The sequence below is a fragment of the Pleurodeles waltl genome, chromosome 7, assembly GCF_031143425.1.
Source record: "Pleurodeles waltl isolate 20211129_DDA chromosome 7, aPleWal1.hap1.20221129, whole genome shotgun sequence".
Taxonomy (NCBI): domain Eukaryota; kingdom Metazoa; phylum Chordata; class Amphibia; order Caudata; family Salamandridae; genus Pleurodeles; species Pleurodeles waltl.
The window spans coordinates 136,299,527-136,324,072 of record NC_090446.1 but is presented as its reverse complement, the minus strand read 5'-3'; the positions used below and the strand labels follow the sequence as shown (position 1 = coordinate 136,324,072).

At 46.9% G+C, this 24,546-nt stretch overlaps 1 protein-coding gene across 4 annotated transcripts in view; it reads left to right on the top strand.

Annotated features, from left to right (window-relative positions):
* The window catches only part of NOL4L (nucleolar protein 4 like), a 407,582-nt gene that overhangs the window by 258,169 nt on the left and 124,867 nt on the right, over positions 1–24,546 (top strand). For all 4 annotated transcript variants that reach the window (XM_069243393.1, XM_069243394.1, XM_069243392.1 and 1 more), the window contains one exon: positions 20,108–20,237. In XM_069243393.1, the coding sequence (XP_069099494.1) occupies positions 20,108–20,237 (130 nt within the window). The remainder of the gene's footprint in view (positions 1–20,107; positions 20,238–24,546) is intronic.

Below are 24,546 nucleotides of genomic sequence, written 5' to 3'. Positions count from 1 at the left end.
GTGCATTTCATGAGTTACATCGAGTGTACACCAGTGAGATATGTGAGTCTATGTATTCCCAGAATTTATTCAATCTTTATATGATTCCAGACAAATTACAACAATGCAAGTAAACTTTTATACGTTTCATACATTTTTATGCTTCTACATCATCATTGAGATTCATTTCACAATATTACATTTCTTTGATGTTACGTTTCTTCAGTTGTTACACTATAATGCCGAGTTTCACAGCCAACACATTTCACCAGCTAATGGCCTACGAGCTTAGGGCATTCTCAAGGCTTCAGTAACTGAAGTTGAAAGTATTCTTTGGCTTGTCTCAGTGACTTGCAGTCTGGTTAGGGTGATAGCCCGTCATGGTCAACTTATTAGGATGCGGTCTGGATGCAAGTCCGGAAAGCTGTTCGCTTTGGTTCACCCTGCAGAATCTCATAGCCCAGACTCTCTTCCTAGTTGCAGGTCACCCTATCATTTTCCTGATGTACTGGAAGAGGGCTCTCTCGGGGAGAGCACACGTTACAAGAGCTCTGCAGCTTTCGTAACTCACTGCGCCAGGCCCCTCAAGTCCTGATGGGATGCAATAAGCTCATGCTGCCGGAGTCCATGGACAGACACTACTGGACTTTAGAACTCACTGTACTGCCAGTGATTTCTTACAAAGATAGTGCAGAGGCAGGTTGAACCTCACACCTCCGGGATCCAACAAAACTTATATGTTCACTTCTGGAAGGAAATCCACAGTGCTAGGATCTCGCATATGTTGTTATTTCTACAACCCTAGAGGAACACAAGGCACTATGCGCTTACACTGTTAAAATCCTATAGCCTGGATAGAACACCATACAGGTACAAGGGCACCCCGTTAAGGTCCTTAAGGAGTTTCTAGGATGCACATAGATACAACGAGCTAAGAGCACTTGGATTCGGATGCGCAGTCTGGGCTCTATGAGCTCACACTGTTAAAATCTTATGAGGCAGACAGGACACTATGAGCTAAGACTTTGGACTCTGTTGCACAGTCCGGGCACCATAAGCTCACACTACTCTACTAGGATCTATACTACAGATATGACACCATGCGCTAAGACTGCTTGGATTCTACCATGCAGTGCAGCTTGAAAAACTCAAACTTCTAAAATCTAATGGCATAATAAAAAGGGCATGAAAAGCTCACAATGATAAGATACGTGGCACCGACAGCACACCTTCAGCTACCGTTACTGAGGTTTGGAAGAGCGCTGATGAAACTGTAAGCTCACTCAGCTAGGATCCTATGGTACAGGCAGGGCACTGTGAACTAAGGCTGCTTGGATCCTGTTGCACACTCAGCACACTATCAGCCAACACTACAGGAATCTTTGAATGCTGGCAACATATCTTAAGGTGACACTGCTGGGGCCTGTTGTACTCACAGAAATGTGGAAGTTCACACAGCTGAATCCTATTGTGGTAATTAAGGTAAAAGCGCACACTGCTAGCCTATAGCACCGATGCAACACTTTCAACCCACACTGCTAGGATCCTGTAGTAGATACAGGACACTGTAGGCTAAGACTATTGGGATCCTGTTGCACAGACAGCATGCTGTAAGCTCACACTGCTACGATTTTACAGCATAAACAGGAAAACATGAGCTCACAATGCTAGGATCGTATGACACGGGGTACTAAGGACTCCTTATAGGATATTTTAAGCTGAGACTGCTAGGATCATATAGCATTGACAAAAAGGTGGCCACTCAAGCACTGACAGCTAGGTGAAGCTCACAGCGTGGATCATGTAGCAGAGAAAAAGAGGTGAAGCTCACCGCGAGGATCATGTAGCACAGAGATGTGGAAGCTCATCACTGTGGTCATGTAGCAGATATAAAGAGGTGGAAGCTCACTGCTAAGATCATGGAGCACTGACAAAGGGGTGGAAGCTCACCTCTAGGGTCATGTAGGGCTAACAGAGGTGGAAGCTTACCGCTGGGATCATGTAGCACTGCCAGAGAGGTTGACACTCACTGCTAGGATCACATAATACACAAAGGTGGAAGCTCATCATTGTGGTCATGTAGCAGTGACAAAGAGGTGGAGCTCATCATTGTGGTCATGTAGCAGTGACAAAGAGGTGGAGCTCACCCCTAAGGTCACGTAGTACTGACAAAGGAGATGAAGCTCCCTGCTAAGATCATGTAGCAGTGACAGAGAGGTGGAAATTTACTGCTAGGGTCATGCAGCACAGAGAGGTGGAAGCTCACCTGTAGGATCATGTACCACTGACAAAGAGGTGAAAGCTCACCACTAGGGTCATGTCGCACAGAGAGGTGGAAGCTCACCACTAGGATCATGTAGCACTTAGAAAGGGGTGGAAGCTTACCTCCAGGATCATGTAGCAGTGACAGAGAAATGGAATCTTACTGCTAGGCTCATGTAGCATAAAGAGGTGGAAGCCCACCGGTAGGATCATGTCCCACTGACAGAGAGGTGGAAGCTCACCGCTAGGGTCATGCAGCACTGACAAAGGGGTGGAAGCTCACCTCCAGGATGATGTAGCAGTGACAGAGAAGTAGACACTTACTGCTAGAATCGTGTAGCATAGAGAGGTGGAAGCTCACCAGTAGGATCATGTATCACTAACAGAGAGGTGGAAGCTCACCGCTAGGGTCATGTAGCACTGACAGAGAGGTGGAAGCTCACTGCTAGGGTCATGCAGCACAGAGAGGTGGAAGCTCACCGCTGGGATCATGTAGGACTGACAAAGGGATGGAAGCTCACTGCCAGGGTCAGGTAGCAGTGATAGACAGGTGGAAACTGACCACTAGGATCATGTAGCACTGACAGAGAGGTGGAAGCTCATCGCTGTGGTCAGGTAGCAATGGCAAAGAGGTGGAAGCTAACCCCTAGGGTCATGTATTATTGACAGAGAGGTGAAGATCACTGTTAGGATTATGTAGCAATGACAGAGAGGTGGAAGCTCGCTGCTAGGGTCATGTAGCACTGACTGAAAGATGGATACTCACTGCTGCAATCATATAACAGTGGCAGAGAGATGGAAGCTCACAGATAGGATCATGTAGCACAGAGAGGTGGGAGCTCACTGGTAGGATCTTGCAGCAGTGATAGAGAGGTGGAAGCTCACCGGTAGGATCATGCAGCAGTGGCAGAGAGGTGGAAGCTCACAGCTAGGGTCATGTAGCAGTGACAGAAAGGTGGAATCTCACTAGTAGGATCATGTACCAGTGACAGAGAGGTGGAAGCTCACCGCTAGGGTCATGTAGCAGTGACAGAGAGGTGGAAGCTCACCAGTAGGATCATGCAGCAGTGACAGAGAGGTGGAAGCTCACCGCTATGGTCATGTAGAAGTGACAGAGAGGTGGAAGCTCACTGGTAGGATCTTGCAGCAGTGATAGAGAGGTGGAAGCTCACCGGTAGGATCTTGCAGCAGTGACAGAGGTGGAAGCTCACTGGTAGGATCGTGCAGCAGTGACAGAGAGGTAGAAGCTTAACACTAGGATCATGTAGTACAGAGAGGTGGAAGCTCACCACTAGGCTGATGTAGCAGTGACAGAGAGGTGGAAGCTCACCTCTAGGATCATGCAGCAGTGACAGAGAGGTGGAATCTCACAGCTAGGGTCATGTAGCAGTGACAGAGAGGTGGACGCTCACCGGTAGGATCTTGTAGCAGTGACAGAGTGGTGGAAGCTTAAAGTTAGGATCATGCAGCAGTGACAGAGAGGTGGAAGCTCACCGCTAGGATCATATAATACAGAGAGGTGGAAGCTCACCGCTAGGGTCATGTATAACAGAGAGGTGGAAGCTCACCGGTAGGATCTTGTAGCAGTGACAGAGAAGTGGAAGCTCACCTGTAGGATCATGCAGCAGTGACAGAGAGGCAGAAGCTCAGTGCTAGGGTCATGTAGCACAGAGAGGTGGAAGCTCACTGGTAGGGTCATGCAGCAGTGACAGAAAAGTAGAAGCTCCACACTAGGATCAAATAGTACAGAGAGGTGGGAGCTCACCGCTAGGCTGATGTAGCAGTGACAGAGAGGTGGAAGCTCACCAGTAGGATCTTGCAGCAATGACAGAGAGGTGGAAGCTCACAGGTAGGATCATGTAGCAGTGACAGAGAGGGGGAAGCTTACCGCCAGAGTCATGTAGAAATGACAGAGAGGTGGAAGCTCACCGGTAGGATCATGCAGCAGGGACAGGGAGGTGGAAGCTCACCAGTAGGGTCATGTAGCAGTGACAGAGAGGTGGAAGATCACCAGTAGGATCATGCAGCACTGACAGAGATGTGGAAGCTCACTGCTGGGGTCATGTAGCAGTGACAGAGAGGTGGAAGCTCACCGGAAGGATCATGCAGCAGTGACAGAGAGGTGGAAGCTCACCAGTAGGATCTTGCAGCAGTGACAGAGAGGTGGAAGCTCACCGGTAGGATCTTGCAGCAGTGACAGAGAGGTGGAAGCTCACCGGTAGGATCTTGCAGCAGTGACAGAGAGGTGGAAGCTCACCGGTAGGATCATGCAGCAGTGACAGAGAGGTGGAAGCTCACCACTAGGATCATGCAGCAGTGACAGGGAGGTGGAAGCTCACCGGTAGGATCATGCAGCAGTGACAGAGAGGTGGAAGCTCACTGGTAGGGTCATCCAGCAGTGACAGAGAGGTGGAAGCTCCCTGCTATGGTCATGTAGCAGTGACGGAGAGGTGGAAGCTCACCAGTAGGATCATGCAGCAGTGACAGAGAGGTGGGAGCTCGCTGCTAGGGTCATGTAGCACTGACTGAAAGATGGATACTCACTGCTGCAATCATATAACAGTGGCAGAGAGATGGAAGCTCACAGATAGGATCATGTAGCACAGAGAGGTGGGAGCTCACTGGTAGGATCTTGCAGCAGTGATAGAGAGGTGGAAGCTCACCAGTAGGATCATGCAGCAGTGGCAGAGAGGTGGAAGCTCACAGCTAGGGTCATGTAGCAGTGACAGAAAGGTGGAAGCTCACTAGTAGCATCATGTAGCAGTGACAGAGAGGTGGAAGCTCACCGCTAGGGTCATGTAGCAGTGACAGAGAGGTGGAAGCTCACCAGTAGGATCATGCAGCAGTGACAGAGAGGTGGAAGCTCACCGCTATGGTCATGTAGAAGCGACAGAGAGGTGGAAGCTCACTGGTAGGATCTTGCAGCAGTGATAGAGAGGTGGAAGCTCACCGGTAGGATCTTGCAGCAGTGACAGAGAGGTGGAAGCTCACTGGTAGGATCGTGCAGCAGTGACAGAGAGGTAGAAGCTTAACACTAGGATCATGTAGTACAGAGAGGTGGAAGCTCACCACTAGGCTGATGTAGCAGTGACAGAGAGATGGAAGCTCACCTCTAGGATCATGCAGCAGTGACAGAGAGGTGGAATCTCACAGCTAGGGTCATGTAGCAGTGACAGAGAGGTGGACGCTCACCGGTAGGATCTTGTAGCAGTGACAGAGTTGTGGAAGCTTAAAGTTAGGATCATGCAGCAGTGACAGAGAGGTGGAAGCTCACCGCTAGGATCATATAATACAGAGAGGTGGAAGCTCACCGCTAGGGTCATGTATAACAGAGAGGTGGAAGCTCACCAGTAGGATCTTGTAGCAGTGACAGAGAAGTGGAAGCTCACCTGTAGGATCATGCAGCAGTGACAGAGAGGCAGAAGCTCACTGCTAGGGTCATGTAGCACAGAGAGGTGGAAGCTCACTGGTAGGGTCATGCAGCAGTGACAGAAAAGTAGAAGCTCCACACTAGGATCAAATAGTACAGAGAGGTGGGAGCTCACCGCTAGGCTGATGTAGCAGTGACAGAGAGGTGGAAGCTCACCAGTAGGATCTTGCAGCAATGACAGAGAGGTGGAAGCTCACAGGTAGGATCATGTAGCAGTGACAGAGAGGGGGAAGCTTACCGCCAGAGTCATGTAGACATGACAGAGAGGTGGAAGCTCACCGGTAGGATCATGCAGCAGGGACAGGGAGGTGGAAGCTTACCAGTAGGGTCATGTAGCAGTGACAGAGAGGTGGAAGATCACCAGTAGGATCATGCAGCACTGACAGAGATGTGGAAGCTCACTGCTGGGGTCATGTAGCAGTGACAGAGAGGTGGAAGCTCACCGGAAGGATCATGCAGCAGTGACAGAGAGGTGGAAGCTCACCAGTAGGATCTTGCAGCAGTGACAGAGAGGTGGAAGCTCACTGGTAGGATCTTGCAGCAGTGACAGAGAGGTGGAAGCTCACCGGTAGGATCTTGCAGCAGTGACAGAGAGGTGGAAGGTCACCGGTAGGATCATGCAGCAGTGACAGAGAGGTGGAAGCTCACCGCTAGGATCATGCAGCAGTGACAGGGAGGTGGAAGCTCACCGGTAGGATCATGCAGCAGTGACAGAGAGGTGGAAGCTCACTGGTAGGGTCATCCAGCAGTGACAGAGAGGTGGAAGCTCCCTGCTATGGTCATGTAGCAGTGACGGAGAGGTGGAAGCTCACCAGTAGGATCATGCAGCAGTGACAGAGAGGTGGGAGCTCACTGCTAGGATCATGCAGCAGTGACAGAGAGGTGGAAGCTCACCGGTACGATCATGCAGCAGTGACAGAAAGGTGGAAGCTCACTGCTAGGATCATGCAGCAGTGACAGAGAGGTGGAAGCTCACCGCTAGCATCATGCAGCAGTGACAGAGAGGTGGAAGCTCACCAGTAGGATCATGCAGCAGTGACAGAGAGGTGGAAGCTCACTGGTTGGATCATGCAGCAGTGACAGAGAGGTGGAAGCTCACCAGTAGGATCATGCAGCAGTGACAGAGAGGTGGGAGCTCACCGCTAGGATCATGCAGCAGTGACAGAGAGGTGGAAGCTCACCGCTACGATCATGCAGCAGTGACAGAAAGGTGGAAGCTCACTGCTAGGATCATGCAGCAGTGACAGAGAGGTGGAAGCTCACCGCTAGCATCATGCAGCAGTGACAGAGAGGTGGAAGCTCACCAGTAGGATCATGCAGCAGTGACAGAGAGGTGGAAGCTCACTGGTTGGATCATGCAGAAGTGACAGAGAGGTGGAAGCTCACCAGTAGGATCATGCAGCAGTGACAGAGAGGTAGAACCTCACTGGTAGGATCATGCAGCAGTGACAGAGAGGTGGAAGCTCACCGGTTGGATCATGCAGCAGTGACAGAGAGGTGGAAGCTCACCGGTTGGATCATGCAGCAGTGACAGATAGGTGGAAGCTCACCGGTAGGATCATGCAGCAGTGACAGAGAGGTGGAACCTCACTGGTAGGATCATGCAGCAGTGACAGAGAGGTGGAAGCTCACCGGTAGGATCATGCAGCAGTGACAGAGAGGTGGAACCTCACTGGTAGGATCATGCAGCAGTGACAGAGAGGTGGGAGCTCACCGCTAGGATCTTGCAGCAGTGACAGAGAGGTGGAAGCTCACCGGTAGGATCATGCAGCAGTGACAGAGAGGTGGAAGCTCACCAGTAGGATCATGCAGCAGTGACAGAGAGGTGGAAGCTCACCGGTAGGATCATGCAGCAGTGACAGAGAGGTGGAAGCTCACCGCTAGGATCTTGCAGCAGTGACAGAGAGGTGGAAGCTCACCAGTAGGATCTTGCAGCAGTGACAGAGAGGTGGAAGCTCACCAGTAGGATCATGCAGCAGTGACAGAGAGGTGGAAGCTCACCGGTAGGATCATGCAGCAGTGACAGAGAGGTGGAAGCTCACCAGTAGGATCATGCAGCAGTGTCAGAGAGGTGGAAGCTCACCGGTAGGATCATGCAGCAGTGACAGAGAGGTGGAAGCTCACCAGTAGGATCATGCAGCAGTGACAGAGAGGTGGAAGCTCACCGCTAGGATCATGCAGCAGTGACAGAGAGGTGGAAGCTCACCGCTAGGATCATGCAGCAGTGACAGAGAGGTAGAAGCTCACCAGTAGGGTCATGCAGCAGTGACAGAGAGGTAGAAGCTCTCCAGTAGGGTCATGCAGCAGTGACAGAGAGGTGGAAGCTCACCGCTAGGATCATGCAGCAGTGACAGAGAGGTGGAAGCTCACCGCTAGGATCATGCAGCAGTGACAGAGAGGTAGAAGCTCAACACTCGGATCATATAGTACAGAGAAGTGGAAGCTCACTGCTAGGCTCATGTAGCACTGACAGAGTAGGAAGTCACGACTAGGCTAATATAGCACTGACACAAAAGTGGAAAACACACATTTGAAGGATCATATAGCACCAACAAAAAAGTAGAAGCTCACACTCCTATCATGTAGCAGTAATACAGCTGGAAGCACACTCTGCGATGCTCCTGTAGTGTTCACATCACGCTGGTGTAGCATTGATGGGACACAAAGCTCACACTGCTAGAGTCCTACAGTGCTGACAGCCAGACACTGGAAGCTCACGCCAGTAGCAGAAGCTAGGGGTCCTGCAACACGGTTGAGGCGCACACGGGTGATCTGTTTGCCTTAAGCAACGTGTCCGCTGTTCCAGCAGGGGAGGAGGTGTCTTGCTTGCTGTTCCAAGGTGGAAAGAATAAAGCATGGCGGCAAAGTGGCGTGAGAGGGAATGGGGGCGAGAAATAATGTATTGCTGTTTGTAGAGGTCTTGATTAAAGGAGAACCATTGAGAAGGGCTTTATTTATTTTTGTATTAACTATACAAATGTTTTTTTAATTTTTTTTATTCATCAAGTGTTTGAAGTTCCCAAAACTGCTTCTTTTATGTTTTTTTAACAACTTCGGCCTAGTCATAACTTTTGCCTTGGTTATTACATTCTCTTATCTAATTCTTGCCTTAGCCAATTTGGGCGCCGAAGCTAAGGTGTTGTATTTGTATACTCGGTAAATGTCAGTTAGTCAGACATATTACGATATTCGTCACAAAAAGTAAGTGTAAATTGTAACTTCTGTTTGCGACCAGCATCTTTTTTAGCTACCCGACCAATCTACTAATAGGTTGATTCACAAAATATCAAATTTTAGTGAGTTACAGATCCAACTGCCTAATGAATATTAATAACGGAGTTCGGAAGTTGCAACTCACTAGGAATGGTTACAGTTAGAAGAATGGTGGCCTGCAAGGGTCAGTCGACCACCATCCATGTGACCGGTGTTCATAACTGAGATTTTTTTTTTTTTAAACAGCCCGATTTCCTTAAAGGAAATAAGGCTGTTTTAACAACAACAAAAAAGAAAGGTTTCATTTTTTAAAAGTTTCCCTGAGATCTGCCAGTGTCTGCTGGACCAATAACAACTACCCTGAAGTAGCCACCTCAGTTTCGAAAGGTGAAGGGGCCCGATGGTGAACGGGTCCAAAGTGGACCCCTTCCTTGCCAATAAGTTACCACCCCTACTTGGGAGTCAGTAACTTTTCAATGGCTTGCAGACAGAAATCCACTCGTAAACCACTGATATGTGGAGATCCAAATTGCCGTTTGGATATCCATCAACACGCCCCTTCCAAATTGTAATATGGTATCTATTCAGAAACCCATGTAAGGAGTCCACATAACTTTACCAACTCCTAAAATGGGTTTAGTACATTGAAAACAACTTTTTGGGGGACGCCAACACTCCGATTTTGCGAATTGGAGTGTTTGCACCAGCTAAACAATGTCCTACATGTTGGCTAAAGTTCTGGATTCAGACAGAGTGCTTTCAAATTGTCAAACTAAATGCCTCGAACTGTGTCCGACATCTATTATTACAGCTCTTAGGCACCCTGGGGTTTGAACATGATATAAAGAAATACGACTATTTGAATTATTTCTATTCAAATGTATTGTGGGTAAATGCATTTTATGTTATCTCGAAGACTGTGCGTGGCCCTCTTTCCCTTACAGTGGAGACTGTATGAATGTGCCAGTAGCATGAACCGATTTAGGAAGCGAGGAATAACAATGTGTCCGTGAGGCTGTCACAGAGTAAGGAACGACTGGGACGCATAAAGGTTGATGCACTTTGATCTGGAGACAGGGCTCCAAACCGAAAGTGGATTGTAGGGCTTTGCAGGTCCACCTGCAAATGTCCCCTGATAAAATAGATGTCCCAGAAACATGTTCTTGGCAGAGGTTTCCTTGCCATCTCCAGTTACCTGCTTGCCAAACAAAGGCTGGGGCCGTTCTGAAAGCCATATCAGCCCGCAGGGTGGGGCCGGGCGGTATTGATTCTCTCCCGGCCACAGAGCGCGCCCGGGGTGGGAGCCATGCAGCAGGCAGGGCTGAAGTCCCCTTTGGAGGCGGGCGCTGCCCTTGATCCCACAAGACAGCGCTGCGCAGCTGGGTCCCAAGAGGGAGTGGAGTGTTTGAGAGATGTGGCTTTCAGGACAGGTGTTTTTTTTTTTTTTTAACAGCAGCCCACAGCTTGTGAGGGCTTGTGAGGGAAGGAGGCGCCAAATCTGCGCTGTAAGTGATAGGCAGGCTCCTATTGTCCACTTTGGGGTGTTGAACCTGTAGGGAAAGGCTTAGTCTACGGAGTTTTATCTGCAGTGGATCTTCCCCTGTTTGGCAAAAAGAAGAGAGGAATACTTTATTATGTTGTTTTGACACTAGAATTTTAGGATAAAAACACATTTTGCTTTATTAAGAAAAGTGGTTATTTAAGCTGTTCTATTCACGCTGCAGCCAACGATGGGCGCTGAACGCAATCAGAATGGTTAGGTATTGTTTACCTTTCATGGATGGTTGGTTTTAAAAAACATGGATAGTTGTAAAGGCCAGTGGAATTGCGGTGTCCATGGCTGCAGCATTTACGGCATAGTTATGGATTTACTGCACTTGTAACTAAACTAAATTTGTCACATATTTTGCAATTGCAGCTGAACATGTTTCTACTTCAGTGGATCAAAATAATACTTCTAGATAATGTGCTAAATAATATTGAGTAATTTGCCCTTTCTTTAAGCATTATCTAGATAACCATATCACATAATGTGGTTCCCCATTGCCACATACATTTACTGGCCCTAACAATGGCAGTGATCTGCATCGTGGTTTGGGGTAGTCGTGGTGGCTATGAAAACCATATTTCACAGGTATCCGTGAACTAGTATTCATATTAACCGGTTCTCTGGAAATGTGGGTTTTATACAATTTATACCGCTGCATTTTGTGCTTTAAAAGCGCCTAAATGTCATATATATAATGCATGTCTCTGTGTGTGTGTGTGTATATATATATACATATAGAGAGAGGGTATGTGTGTGCGTGTGTGTTTGTATGTGTATATATATATATATATATATATATATATATATATATATATATATATAGCTTTCTCCTAGTCAAGTTAGGTGCATCTGCCCTTGGCGCAGGCTCTCAGCTGGGTTGTTGAGGTCTCACTCACTGCATAAGCACAGAACTCTCCCCACCTCTACTGACAGTAGCTTTTAAAAGTTAGAAAGTTAACGTACACAAAGGGCTTCCTTCATTTGAGCTTTGATAAGCGGAGAACTTCTGGAGTGACAAGTACAGAACCATGCCCTGGACTAGTAGTGTAAGGATATTTGTTGCCCCTTTTGAAGTTGTGTGAGACTGGGAGGAGTCGTGCAGAGGCTGTTTAACTCTTATTATATGCCTTTTTATTAACCTATTACACACTCTGCACCTCTCTTTGCTACTTCTGGTTTTGTCAGTCCCAGTCTTGGCATAGCCTGCTTTTATGGCACCAGGTTCCTTGAGGGTGGGAACAAGTTTGATGCATTTCAACACCTGTATTTAAGCAGTTCAGTACTACATTAAGGCCTGCAGGAAGCTGCTCTGTGGTGTCATCTAAAACAAGCATTGGTAAAGCCAATAGGTCTTGCCTTTTCCACTGCCTTGTGTTAATGTTGTACAATATACAGCATCGAGTAACGGGGGAACAGGTGGAAACAGGAACACAAGTAAAGAGGCTATGCTTCTTGCTCCACGGGAGGAGGAAACACAAGATGGACAAAGCAAGCCATCGAATAAGAAGCAAGTAGAATTGAGTGACAAAGTAGCCAACCTATAATAAGCAATGGGTGGGATCGAGACCACTATAAATTCTTAGTAAACTAACAGCATGTTGTTTTCAACCAGATTGCTGCGCTTTCTGGTAGACTCGACCTAAAAATGGCCACATGAGTGGTCCAGGTTACAGGAAATGATAAAAAAGGCATTTGAGCAAGTGTAAAGGAAGCAGTGGCATGATACAGTTTGTCCGGGGCTGCCGATTTTTTTCCGCCAGCGCCATAGCTGGGAGGGTAAACATTGCCCATCTCAGTGAGCCGCTGGGCTGCGTGGCTGTCTGTCACATGCTCTCTCAATGTGACCTGCTAGCAGCTTCCCCGCTGCCCTTCCCTCGTCAAATAACAGACCTGCCTGGAGAGCGGCGGAAATTAGGATGGTGACCAGCGCCTTCGGGCTGTTTTTGCTTCCTTCTCAGCGCTTAGACCCTGCAGTCTTACATATTCAAGAAAATCAAATTATTATTTTATTTCTTTCTCAGCTGCTGCGTGCTGTGGATTTAAATCGACTTGTGGATGCGCAGTATGTCTACCAGCCTACCTAGAGGATTTGGGCTCCCCAGAGATACAAGTTACTATTCATTCTCAGAGCAAAGAAAGGAATGGTTTTGTAAATGAATGATTGAACTGATGTGTATTATTATGCAGGGCTTTATTCCACAGAACAATGTAGGGCGAATGAGAAGAGGTGACAAACCAGGTAGGGGGGAAGTCAGTCATATGTTGTTAGAGAACATGGAAGTCAGTGACAGATCTTCGGGCACGCTCCGCGCAGACGCGTTTGCAGCAGGCTCCAGGATAGAATAACCACGGTGGCCACCGACATGGAGAAAAATAAAGTGATTTCTCCTGGGAAGTGTGGGCGTGATGCCAGCTTGACAGTTCTGTGCCTCTGCTTCTCCCAACCCTTTGGCCGTTTGCGAATTCGCCACGGTCCTTCCCAGGAGTCCCGTCTGGCGGCTCTACCTGCCTTTCCACGCTTTCCCGCCTCGAGTGAGCAAGCAACACTTTCCAGATAATGCTACTCGAGCCGAGGTTAGAAGAGTAAATGATCACACGGCTCCCACCCTCGCATATTTGGGCCTCCTCTACGCTTTTGAGGGAAGCGCGGAAATACAGCAACTTCCGACAGTTATGGAAACACAACGCCGGCCGTGACACCGGCCTGTCACGCACGGGTAGGTTCTGAACTTTGGCTGCGAGCGGGAGGGCTGGGCAGAGCCGCTTCCCCCGGCGCCGCACTCATTGGGCCCAAGCATCGAGCACATTTGGGGAGGGGAGGGGGGGGGGTGCCCTGGTTTCAGTTCAGCTCTTAACAGTTGAGGAACTTGCCTGCTCTTTGGAATGGGTGAGCAGTAATTCACGATAGCTGTAGAGATAAGGGAGAGGGTGCAGGCAACTAAGAGGAGTGTCGCAGGTAACACCTGAAAAGCTCGCACGGAAGGCGCCATTTTCTGTGCCCAGGAACCACGTCTGCCCTACAGTGCCGCAAACAGGGGTATGCCAGCGGCCGGTAGACATCGGACAGTTATTTTACGAAAGCCATGCTGGTGGGGTCAGTATCATAGCCAATGAGTGTCAATACGAAGGGCGGATGTGTACAGGAGTTAGTTGCTTGCACCGTCGTTTGTATTCACTAATGTGCCATCAGTTCACCCGTTCTTCTTCCGCGGCGTTTCTTTTAGTTTTCTCTCTCCATGTAATTTATTTGCCTTTCTATGTCTTTTCCCTTCTAAACAAACTTCCAAACGTGCTCGTGTTGTGTCCTATACTTGCTCTGAAATCCTCAGTGCAGTGTGTCTAGAGATTTCCAACCTGGCTGTCTGCTTTCATTTCTTTACATTAAGGGCCTCTGAGCTAAGAATAGACAAAATGGCAGGCCCTGTGGCAGACGATGAAGCTCGTGCCTCCGGTGTGTTCCCTCTTCTTTTCCGGCCTTGGTACCTTACCGGCTTCACTCCCTCTTCCAGCTTACCCTTGGGGATAGAAAATGCATGTTCTTGGACTGTGTCCTTTTTTTGTGTGAGGGAGAGCCACCCACACTCATTTCCCTTGCCTTTGTCCTGCATACAAGATGGAGAAGGATCCGATCTGGGATCAGATCTGGTGTGGTTCACCTTTGGCATAGTTGAGGTGAAGAGTATGCAATATTCATAACTCACCATGCCCATGCAAAGGGTTTCATTCGAGGCCGCTCTGCTAGATTGCGTAGGACCTCGAGGATGAGATTGTGCCCTCAGAAAACGTGTCTGAAGAGTTTTTCTCGCTTTTGTAGGTAGCAGCACTTCTTCCAGGAGCATCAAGTTAGAAACCACTGGTCGTACATCACGAGGTGTTGGTGCCGGACAGTTCGTGCATTACATCTTGTTGGCCTGCACTGCTTTGGCTCCTGACATCGACAGACATCATTCTGACCCTTAGAAGCTCCGTTTCCGGGACTGGCCACCAGCTTGTTGTTTTAGCAGGTATTGCTGTTACCACTCTTACAAAATCATTACAACAGGACTCAGACTTCAGTGATGAACTACGGACAGGTTTTTTCTTTGTGGGATGGTGGTGGTCTTTGTCTGCCTTCAGATGGCGTTTGTTCTGGTCTGTGAATTTCAGCTAATTAAAGAAATACCTCTTTAAGGCATTTTAGGAGGCTGCACTAGTTCAAGTCCAGTTTTTACACATGGAGGCAGCCTAAAGGATGCTGTTGCTTGTTGCAGGCACTGCACTAAGGTTCTGAAAAAACCCTTTCCCTTTAATTCTCTTTAGTTCGACGCTTGACCGTCCATCAAAAAAGATCCACAACTCATTGGCTATTTACCAGAGCACCTAGGTCTGTATGTAATTGTTCCAGACCATCACTCTCAGTTTCCAGACGACCTCAATAATAGATTGGTAGAAGATAGGCAAGAAAACAAGGACTTATCCAAAATCCACTCTATGCCGTGGATAAGAAACTTTAAAGAGACCAATTTCATACAGAGTTCTCTTACACCTTGGCCATAACTACTGCAATGTAATTAAATATTCACTAACCTGTTACATAGCTCGGTTGGTAACTGCTTCCGGCCGAGGTTTCTGGGCAAACTGAAAGTCTCAGGTTCGACGTATAGAATGTCACTTTTGTCACTTCAGCATTTCATCTGCAAGACCGAAAAACAAGCACCATTGAAATAGTGCGAGAGTCCCTGTACCTTAGCAACAGTTCAAGGCTTCATGTCTGTCTGTGGGAATTCATGATCTATAAATGCTTTGATCATGATAGTAGTTGGTACGATGGCTCAGTGGATGAAGCATTTGCTGCTTGCATCTGTGTGTGATATCCCAGCCGATGTTACTCACGCTCTCCATTCTTCTTAAGTCGATAGACTGAGTGCTATTACATTAATTTATAGTGGCTAATATTATTTACAGCGAATACGAGGTATGTCACAGTAATTTCTTATTTTTATCAGTAAACTCTCATAAGTAGGCCTGTATGTGCATTGGACTAGAGACCTAACTTCCTGATTAATGGATTACGTTTGACTGGTGGCTTGTTACTATGACTGCACAGCGCTGGATATCTGCCTCTGGTCTGTCTGTATTTTTCAAACAGTTCTGGTAAAACCAGACAATTGAACGCAAGAATATAAGCCAAAATGAGCCAAAAATGAACCTTGAAGTTGTGCAGTTAGGAGTGAGGAAGGTAGCCCTCTTTCCATGGACGTGGCCCCATCCTGTGATTGATCTGACCTCTTGATTTTACGGGTCGCTGGCTGCCCATTGTCCCTGGCTTCCCCTTATTGTCCCTCAACAGATGGATTGACAGACCCCATCCTCTGGCCCAGCCTGCCTTGTGCCTTTTTCTTGTTTTTAATGCTGCACTTCTGTGCTGCATGACCTTTTCCTGTCACATTCTTTTGCCCCACATGCTCTCTTGTCTCCTTTCATTTTCAAATGGTTTGTTGTTTCTTTTTGAGCTCCTGCGCCTCATTAGTGGTGTTCGGTGTTTCTCATCCCCACAGCCCCAACCTTTCTATTGATATGACTTCACCTGTATCTTTTCTAGCTCTCTTCTCCATCTCATCAAGTGTAAGGTCTGCTGTTCCCTGGTTCGCCCTCATTGGTAATGATGCCTTCCCCTATGGCTGTTTTGTATTTTCATTTGTGATTGCTTGTGATTTCTTATTCAGTGGTTCCCTTTGTCTTGCTTCCGCCCTTCGTAGGTCCAGTTGCTGTTGTGTTTTGGTCTGCATTCTCCTTCTTCCAGGTCCCCCTCTATCTCCGTGTGTTGGTGTGGTAGGTGTGTGCCTGCTGTCCTGCGCTCCTCCGGCCCCTTCCTCTTTTCCTTGTCCTCAGGTTTATTTTCCCAGTGGTCTTCTTGTGTACCATGGGCCTTAGCACTTCCTGCAGGAAGTCCTCCTGCCAGATTAGCCCTTTTCAATGAAATTCCTTCTACCAAAGCTAATTTCCGCTCTACATGTACCTGGTTTTACCTTTTGAAATTTCATATAAATACTATTAGGATACAATACAATATATTAGGGGGTGTTTACCCTGGGCACAAGTTGGGGGTACACGAGGGTAGACAGCCTCTACCTACTGTTTTCACAGGGTGGACACCGTCCATCCTGCCAAGAAGTTGAGCCTCACTATAATATCCTTATCTGTCCCGGTGTAATTTTGAAACACAGGACACATTCAGCAGTGCCTGCACATTGTCTGCATTCCTTTCAAGCAGCAACTTTTTCTGCTTTTGTTTCGAGCAGCAATGTGCAGCAGACAAGAGGTCTTTGTTATTTTCCAGCTGAGCCCAAAACAAAGGCTGAAATTAAGGGGCCATAAGGCCTCCCTTTGTTGGAATATCCTAGCTGGGAGCTATCTGGACCTCACACCTGGATGCAAATGCAAAGGCACACAACGTATTACTTCACACTTTCAGGAGAGGCATGCTTTTGAGTTTGTTCAGTCCCTGTAAATAAGAGCTATGCATGCACTGTAAGAAAATGAGAGGTGTTGTTCTGCCCCAGTATTTATACAAATAACAAAACAATGTAAATATCACTATTTTATTTTATTTCTTTTTTGGCGCTACTCATCTCAATGCAGGTGTCAGAGCGATTTTCACCACTGTGTAAATCGGTGTACAGGATGTGTTATATGACAGTGGGGGTTACAAAGTGTAGGAGCCATATCTCCTTCATAGCTCCCTGCACCATATTAGAAGGATTGCATTTACGAACTGCACGTAAAAAAGGCTGTGTGTGTTAAAATCTGTAACCCCCTTGTTGCCAATTCATTTGGTAAGTACATAAAACAAATAGTCCTATCAGGAGAGCAAATTATAACTGAATAGTCCTAATGAATAGTACCTCAGGAAAAATGATTGACTTCGGAAATGAAAAAGAAAAAAACACCAAAAACAATTAACACACTTGAAATTGATTCTTAATATCAATATGTAATACGGTAGATACGTATTTAGATATGTAAACACATCATAGTACCAAATGCTCCGTTAGTGGCAAAGTTGCAAGAAAGTGCTCGTGCATTGTGACAAAAGTGAGACCGATCACTTTTTTTTTTTTTTTTAATGTGGCTTTATTATTGCATAATCACAACAGTGAGGCCAGTACGGGCATGTACAATGTACAGCCAAGTTGGTAGAAACTATCATCGGAGTGGGTTCAATTACCGAGAACAAACAGCAGAGTTCAGTGTCACAACAGTTCCAAGGATGTACACTTGATGGAAACAAACGTACAGGGATGGGGAATGAGGAAACCATATATCAAGAAAGTGTTGGGTCTGGAATACATCAAGCATGAGCATCAGTAAGCAGTAACTACAGATCAAGTAACAATGCTCACGTGTCATGAGAATCCCTTACCATGTCCGACATGTCGTGCCTTCTGGGTGGGTGCAGTTCAACAAGCTCATGGTACGGAGAGCCCGTCCCTGTGTTGTAGCCACATTGAGACCAAACACTTAAAAACAAAAGTCAAATTGCAGTAAGGAATGAGCCTGCTATGAGTCTTGATTTGTTATGAAAATCTATTTCCTTACTCATGGGGCAATGATTGAATCCTCCTCTTCAGGCCCATATGGTATAATAGCAAAATACAGGCCAAATGTTTGATTGTCGATGTTTCGACCCAGAGATCACTTTGTTAGTTGAAACCATACAAGATAGGTCTTCATCAGGGCAAACAAACGGGGCAATCTGGAGTCACATGACCAAATGGGCCAAAAAATGGGTGTTCACTTGATTAAACAGATGGCAGTTCGCTCATCTAGGGATTGGATTTATCTGTCAGAGAGTCTGTCTCTCATCAAATGTGAAGATAAAACTGAAAAACAGGCCCTTCAACGTGATTGGAGAATGCTGCTTGGTGTATCAAATTCTCCCTCTGTGCGGTCGCAGCCGTCTATTCTATCGAGTGAAAACCAATTTTTTGGCCATTTGGTCATGTGGCTCCCACACCACTCTTCCGCACAAGACTGGCTGGTGCTCCTACACCACCCTTTCTCATGACACCTGCCAGTGCTCCCACACCACTCTTCCTCACCAGAGCTGGCAGTGCTCCCAAATTACTCTTACTCAGGACATTTGTTGGTGCTCCCACACCACTTATCCTTAGAAGACATGCTAGTGCTCTCACACCACTCTTCCTCGCCAGTCCTGCCAGGGCTACTTCACCACTTTTCCTCACCAGACCTGCCAGTGCTCCCACATCATTCCCCACCAGACCGGTCGGTGCTCCCACACCACTCTTCCTCACCAGACCTGCCAGTGCTCCCACATCACTCTTTCTCAGGAGACCTGTCAGTGCTCCCACACCGCTCTTCCTCAGGAGACATGCCGGTGCTCCCACACCACTCTTCCTCACCAGACTTGCCAGGGCACCCTGACCGGTGATCCTCACCAGACCGCCCAGTGCTCCCACACCATTCTTCTCACCAGACCTGCCTGTGCTCTCACACCACTTTTCCTCACCAGACTTGCCAGGGCGCCTTCACCGGTGTTCCTCACCAGACCGCCCAGTGCTCTCACACCACTCTTGCTCACCAGACCAGCTGGTGCTCCTGCACCACCCTTCCTCACCAGGCCTGACAGTGCTCCTGCACCACTCCTCCTCACTAGACTTGCCAGTGCTTCCACACCACTCTTCCTCAGAAGTTCTTCCGGTGCTCCCATACTACTCTTCCTCACAACACATGCTCATGCTCCCACACTAATCTTTCTCACTAGACCGGCCAGTGCTCCTGCACAGCTGTTCCCCAGGAGGCCTGACAGTGCTCCCACAATACTCTTCCCTTACACCTGCTGGTGCTCCTACACCACTCTTCCTCACTAGACCTACCGGTGCCCCACACCACTCTTCCCTACGACACCTGCTGGTGCTCCTACACCGCTCTTCCTCACTAGACCTGCTGATGCTCCCACACCACTCTTCCCTATGACACCTGCTGGTGCTCCTACACGGCTCTTCCTCGGGAGACCTGCTGGTGCTCCCCAACTCTTCCCTGTGCAAGCTGCCAGTGCTCCGACACCGTTCTTTCTCAGGAGACCTTCTGGTGCTCCCACAACACTCTTCCTCACGACACCTGCCGGTGCTCCCACACCAGTCTTCGACAGGAGACCTGCTTGTTCTCCCACACCACTCTTCCTCAGAAGACCTGCAGGTCCCCCAACCCCAATACTATCGGAGGAGAAAGCAGAGAGAGACGACATCCCAGGGGAATCTCTCTCAGTCGCACAGTTTGCCCCGACAGTTCCTGTATTTGTTGCTGCGACTTTTTTCCAGGAAATTCCGTGGCGACGAGGATACCTTTGTTTAACCCGACTTAAAAATTACGCCAAGTTGTTACAGTACATTAGCTTTCACAACCATGCAACCTCCTTTGAGGGCGCCCTTGGCGAACGAGGCACAAGCACACATTTATTTCCTTGGATACTCAGGGGTGGAGGAGGGGAGGGAGAGGAAGGGAGCCAGAGAGAGATGTTTTAAAATACCACGAGAGCTATTCGCAGCGCTGCCTCGGGGGGCAGCTCTTGAGGCGATGCGCGCCGTCTCTCAGGTGCTGCTGTGCTCCCGCCGCACGCCCGCGCTCAGGAGCTGATGGTCCCAATCCCCTGACCTGCTTGTCTTTTCTTACAGGATGAACTTTCATTGAGCAGCGAGGAGTTTGATATGAATGACGCCACATGGCTATCAGCTGATCAGCGTGCCAGCCCCAGCCACGACGAGAGAATGCGCAGCCCACACAACCGCCACAGCCAGGAGGACGGTAATGAGCCCGCGGCCCGCGCTTGTTTGCTGCACTCTGCCCGTCTGGCTGGTCTGGGAATGGGAGGGGGCCTTTTGTAACCGACATGTTCTCGCGAGAGATGCCGCCCTGGCCTGCTAGCTCTCCATCCTAGGCGCCCATAGAAATTCTCAAGTTATGATTGCTTGGCCATTGGCACCATGCTAGGCCGTCGCCTTGCACTGAGGAATTATTCATCCCCTCGTGTAAATTCGTAAAAGAGCAGAATCTGGAGAGCCGCAGTTACAGGTTAAGCGTTCTGTCCTTTCTGAACCTACTGACAAATAAATGATGAAACTGATGGCCAGAGCTCCAAGCCTCTGTTCTTGGTTGTAGATTAGTACAGTGGAGCGGTGCCTGTTGTAATCAACATGTGCATGCCAGAGCTTCCTCTGTCACCCATCTTCGAGTTCTCCATCGCTGGATCTTCCTAGAGTCGCATGTTGTGATGACAAATCCAAACATACTCTAGATATGGATTGGTTTGTTTAATCTTAGTCCAGGTTTCTGTGTCGAATGAGATTGACCTGGATATATTACCCTCTGTCGACGTGTTGTATGATACGTGGTACAGAATTTCATACATTTATTTTAAATTTGTAGAGCTCTGTTATGTGATTTCTTTTTTGACTTGAATGTTTTAATTGGGATATTGAAATATTAATGGTATTTTTGCTTGCAAGAACACATACAACGTCGGTTGTTCGCAGCTCAGAAACAAAGAATGTGAATTTTGTGAACCATAACTGCTGTGGTCCAGTTGCACTACTGGGATTAACTGTCTTCTTCCTTGACCTCATTTTCCCTTCATTATCCAGTGAAGTCTGGAGTACATTGCCAAAAAATGACGATTTTACATGCCTTCTAGATTGACAGGCTGCATACATGTCAAAGTAACAAACATGACGCACATTCTTCACAATCAATATTTGATCCCTAAAATGCGAAGAGCAGGCTTTGTGTTCTTTATAAAATTCAATATCGTGGGTTGATTGGAGGGGGAGGGGGAGGGATGGGGGTAGTCCTTATTTAAAGTTTTTGGATTACTTACATCTGATAGCAGAAAATATTTTTTTCCTTCATCTCATATTTCCCAATGTCACCTATACTATGTCTCCAACAACGTAGTTTATCCATTTTATACAGTCAATAACTTCTAACTGATAGATTCACTTGAGGGATTTTGGAGGGAAGGAATATTACAACAGGATCTCAGAGTAGTGCTAGATTGATGATATATTTTAGTTTTCTCATAAGTTTTCCTCATATTTAATACATATTATGATCCTACAAACGTACTTTTGTGCCTGCTGCATCTCTTTTGCTCGTAAACATTTTTGAAAAAATAAGAAATTTCTATGTCACTCGGGTGGGTTCCAGGACTGTCAGTTAAGGCTCTTGTGCTTTGATTTTGGTATTTTACCTTTTTCAGTAGGAAGCTATGTTGAGTGAATAGGGGATCGGCTATTTATGCTTGATTATCACGTGCTGCAGTTTGGTGAACCTGACCATATTTGTTTGCTGCACTGATGTGTTTTGACATATTTTTTCTATTTTGCGCTGTGCTTTGTATAGATTAAACAATATTTTAGGTGACTGTGTTACTATTTTATTTGATTTTGGATACTGCACTGAATACACTGGGCCTTGTTTTGGGGTAGCAGCAATGCATTCAATTGATCTCATTTCATGGTTGTCTAGATAACACTGTTAACGTTTTGAGTGTTGCATTAAGCCGTTTGAGCACACTTTGTCCTGTTATTTAACGTTTGCTTAATTTTCTGGTGGTTTTTCGGTGTTTGACCTTATTCAGTGGTGCTTCCATGGTTGTGCCGCTTAGGTTTTTTGGGGCTTTTGAACAGTCTTAGAATGTTGAATTTGGTGTGTTCACCTGTTGGTTAGGTGTTAAGTTAGCCCCATCTGAACCTCCATCACTTTTTTAAGAAAAGTCAATTAGTATGTTTGTGTCTGCTGTGTACTAAATTGGCTTCTAACATCGGGGCTTTTGGTTGGCAAAAATGATTATTTTCAAAAAAAAAAAAAATAAAATAACGTTTCAACAAATAATTATTCTTGGTAAAAAACACCCAGCTGCGAGAATAGATCAGTTAAAAAATAGGTGTTTTTCTTCGTAGAGAACCAAAGTTAAAGGAGCTGATTTAGAGTTTGTCAGAGAGTGTATTCCATTTCAGTGGCCCTCTGCCAAACTAAAGGTCCACTCGCCTGATTTACAGACAAGCGGATCTTAATTATGTCAGTGACGGAGACTACTTAGTCTCTGTTGCTGACATACTCTATCAATGGCCCATTGAAGAAAGGGCTGTCGGAGGTTTGGCCAGTCAACCTCCTGCCCGAGTTAGAGTGGGCGCTCGAATGGCCAGTATTCACTATCCATCACTGTTAGTTAAAATCTGTATGTAAAGAGCAGTGAAAACTGCAAAATGACCCCCACTTGATGGGAGAAAGGTCACATGGAATGGAAGCCATTTATTTCTAGATTTTCAAAACCAAAATCCCACTTTGGGAATTTATTATTGAAAATACAAAAACTTGTTTAAAGTTTGACGAACAGTACTGTCATGTTGATGGAGCCATCCGTCAAACGTTTACTACATTGACAGGAACCCTCGTGACAGCAGTTCCTGACAAAGTTAAGGGATGTCCGCTGGGCTGGCGGACATCTCTTAATTTGAAGGGCTGAAGACCTCCATTATGGCAGTAGTAAAGTACTCCACCATACCAATAGTTTAACCTCCACCCACCAAACTCTAAATCTGGACCTTAGTTTTCTCTGGTGATGGTGGCTATATCAAAGGAAAAAAAAACCACTAAGTGTCCTGCCCTGTCCTGTCTAAGGTCAAACAAAAACATAAAAAATTGTGAATCCCAGTGCACATTCTTTTTATAGGAGTTTCTCACGCCCATGGCATACATGCCAACATTTCAGAACAGGAAAGTGAGAATTTTTGTAAATAAAATCGGGGACTGTATTTTCCCCATATTGAAGAAGTGTCAATTTCAGGTGGGAGACAGCTAAAGACTTTCTTGGCTTCAAAACCTGGAGTCTCCTGCCAGAATGGGGTCTAATGGCTTGTATGCCATGCTCCAAACATTGATACTATGAATACAAAATGCTAGGTTGCATTTGCCTTCTTGCGGCCCCTGGGTGAAGATGCAGCAGAGAAAAACTATAACAGGAAACAAGTGATCCAATTTTGATTTTTACCAGAGCAGTGTGCTTCCGAGTTTGATGTTTCACCAGACTCCATAAGTGCTTCCTCTTGTCAAAAATTGTACCAATGATCAAACTGGTACAGGGACAGGCACTGGCTGTCCATTCTCAATTCACAAAGAAGGGCAATACAAAGAAACAGTGTAAATCAATACCAGTACACACACGGGCACCAGACACTGTGGCAATTGATCAACCATTCTGTTTTTGTCATTGCAGAAGGAGGTAGAAAACTAACAATTGGTGTCCCCTAAATCGGAATTGGTAAACATTTCTGACTCGGATGGGGAACTTGATTTTTTGGAATATTTCTGTATGCCACCTAACCAACCCTTTGGCACATTTGTGAGGGAGGTTACAAACCCACGCTTTCAATTTCCTTGGAGGGCGTTGGTTCGTCAACAAATTTTCGAATGGGAACTGGATATTCTAGTGCAACGTCTCACAATCTTCTTGCAGATTTTGTCCTTCCATTTCCCCCGCTCCAACCAGCACATCAGTGATGCAAACACAGATTTTGTTTGAGGCTCAAAGTTTTTGACCTTGATACTGTGAGGTGATGCTAGTGGACATCAAGAAAGAAGGTTTCCACTCCTGCATAAGAAAATAAATGCAAAATAGATCCGAAGCTTGAGATGTAATATTATTCAATACAACCTCATGCATTTTTGTTCCTTTCAAAATGATGGCTGACTTCCGTTGAGGGAATAGTCCAGGAGGGTTAATGGCAATCTTCAACAGACCAGCAAGATTCATACTTTTAACTTCGAAAAGTGATGGCTTCGGCGTCTGTTCCGAGGATTGTTAGTGGGAGATTAACACTACGAGTGTATTTCTGATGGATACAACTACCTGTGGATTCCTCACCTAATGAATACTCCCATGGCGCCAGCATTCGACGGAAATCTTCTTCCTAGTCTCTGCACGTCGACGAGGAAGTCACTCTAGCCCACGCGACGCCGTCTGACGTCATACAGGCAATAAGAGGTCCTCGACGACGTGCCGACGTCAGTTTCCTTTTTTCCGTGCATTCGAAACGGTTATCTTCGAGGGAGCTAC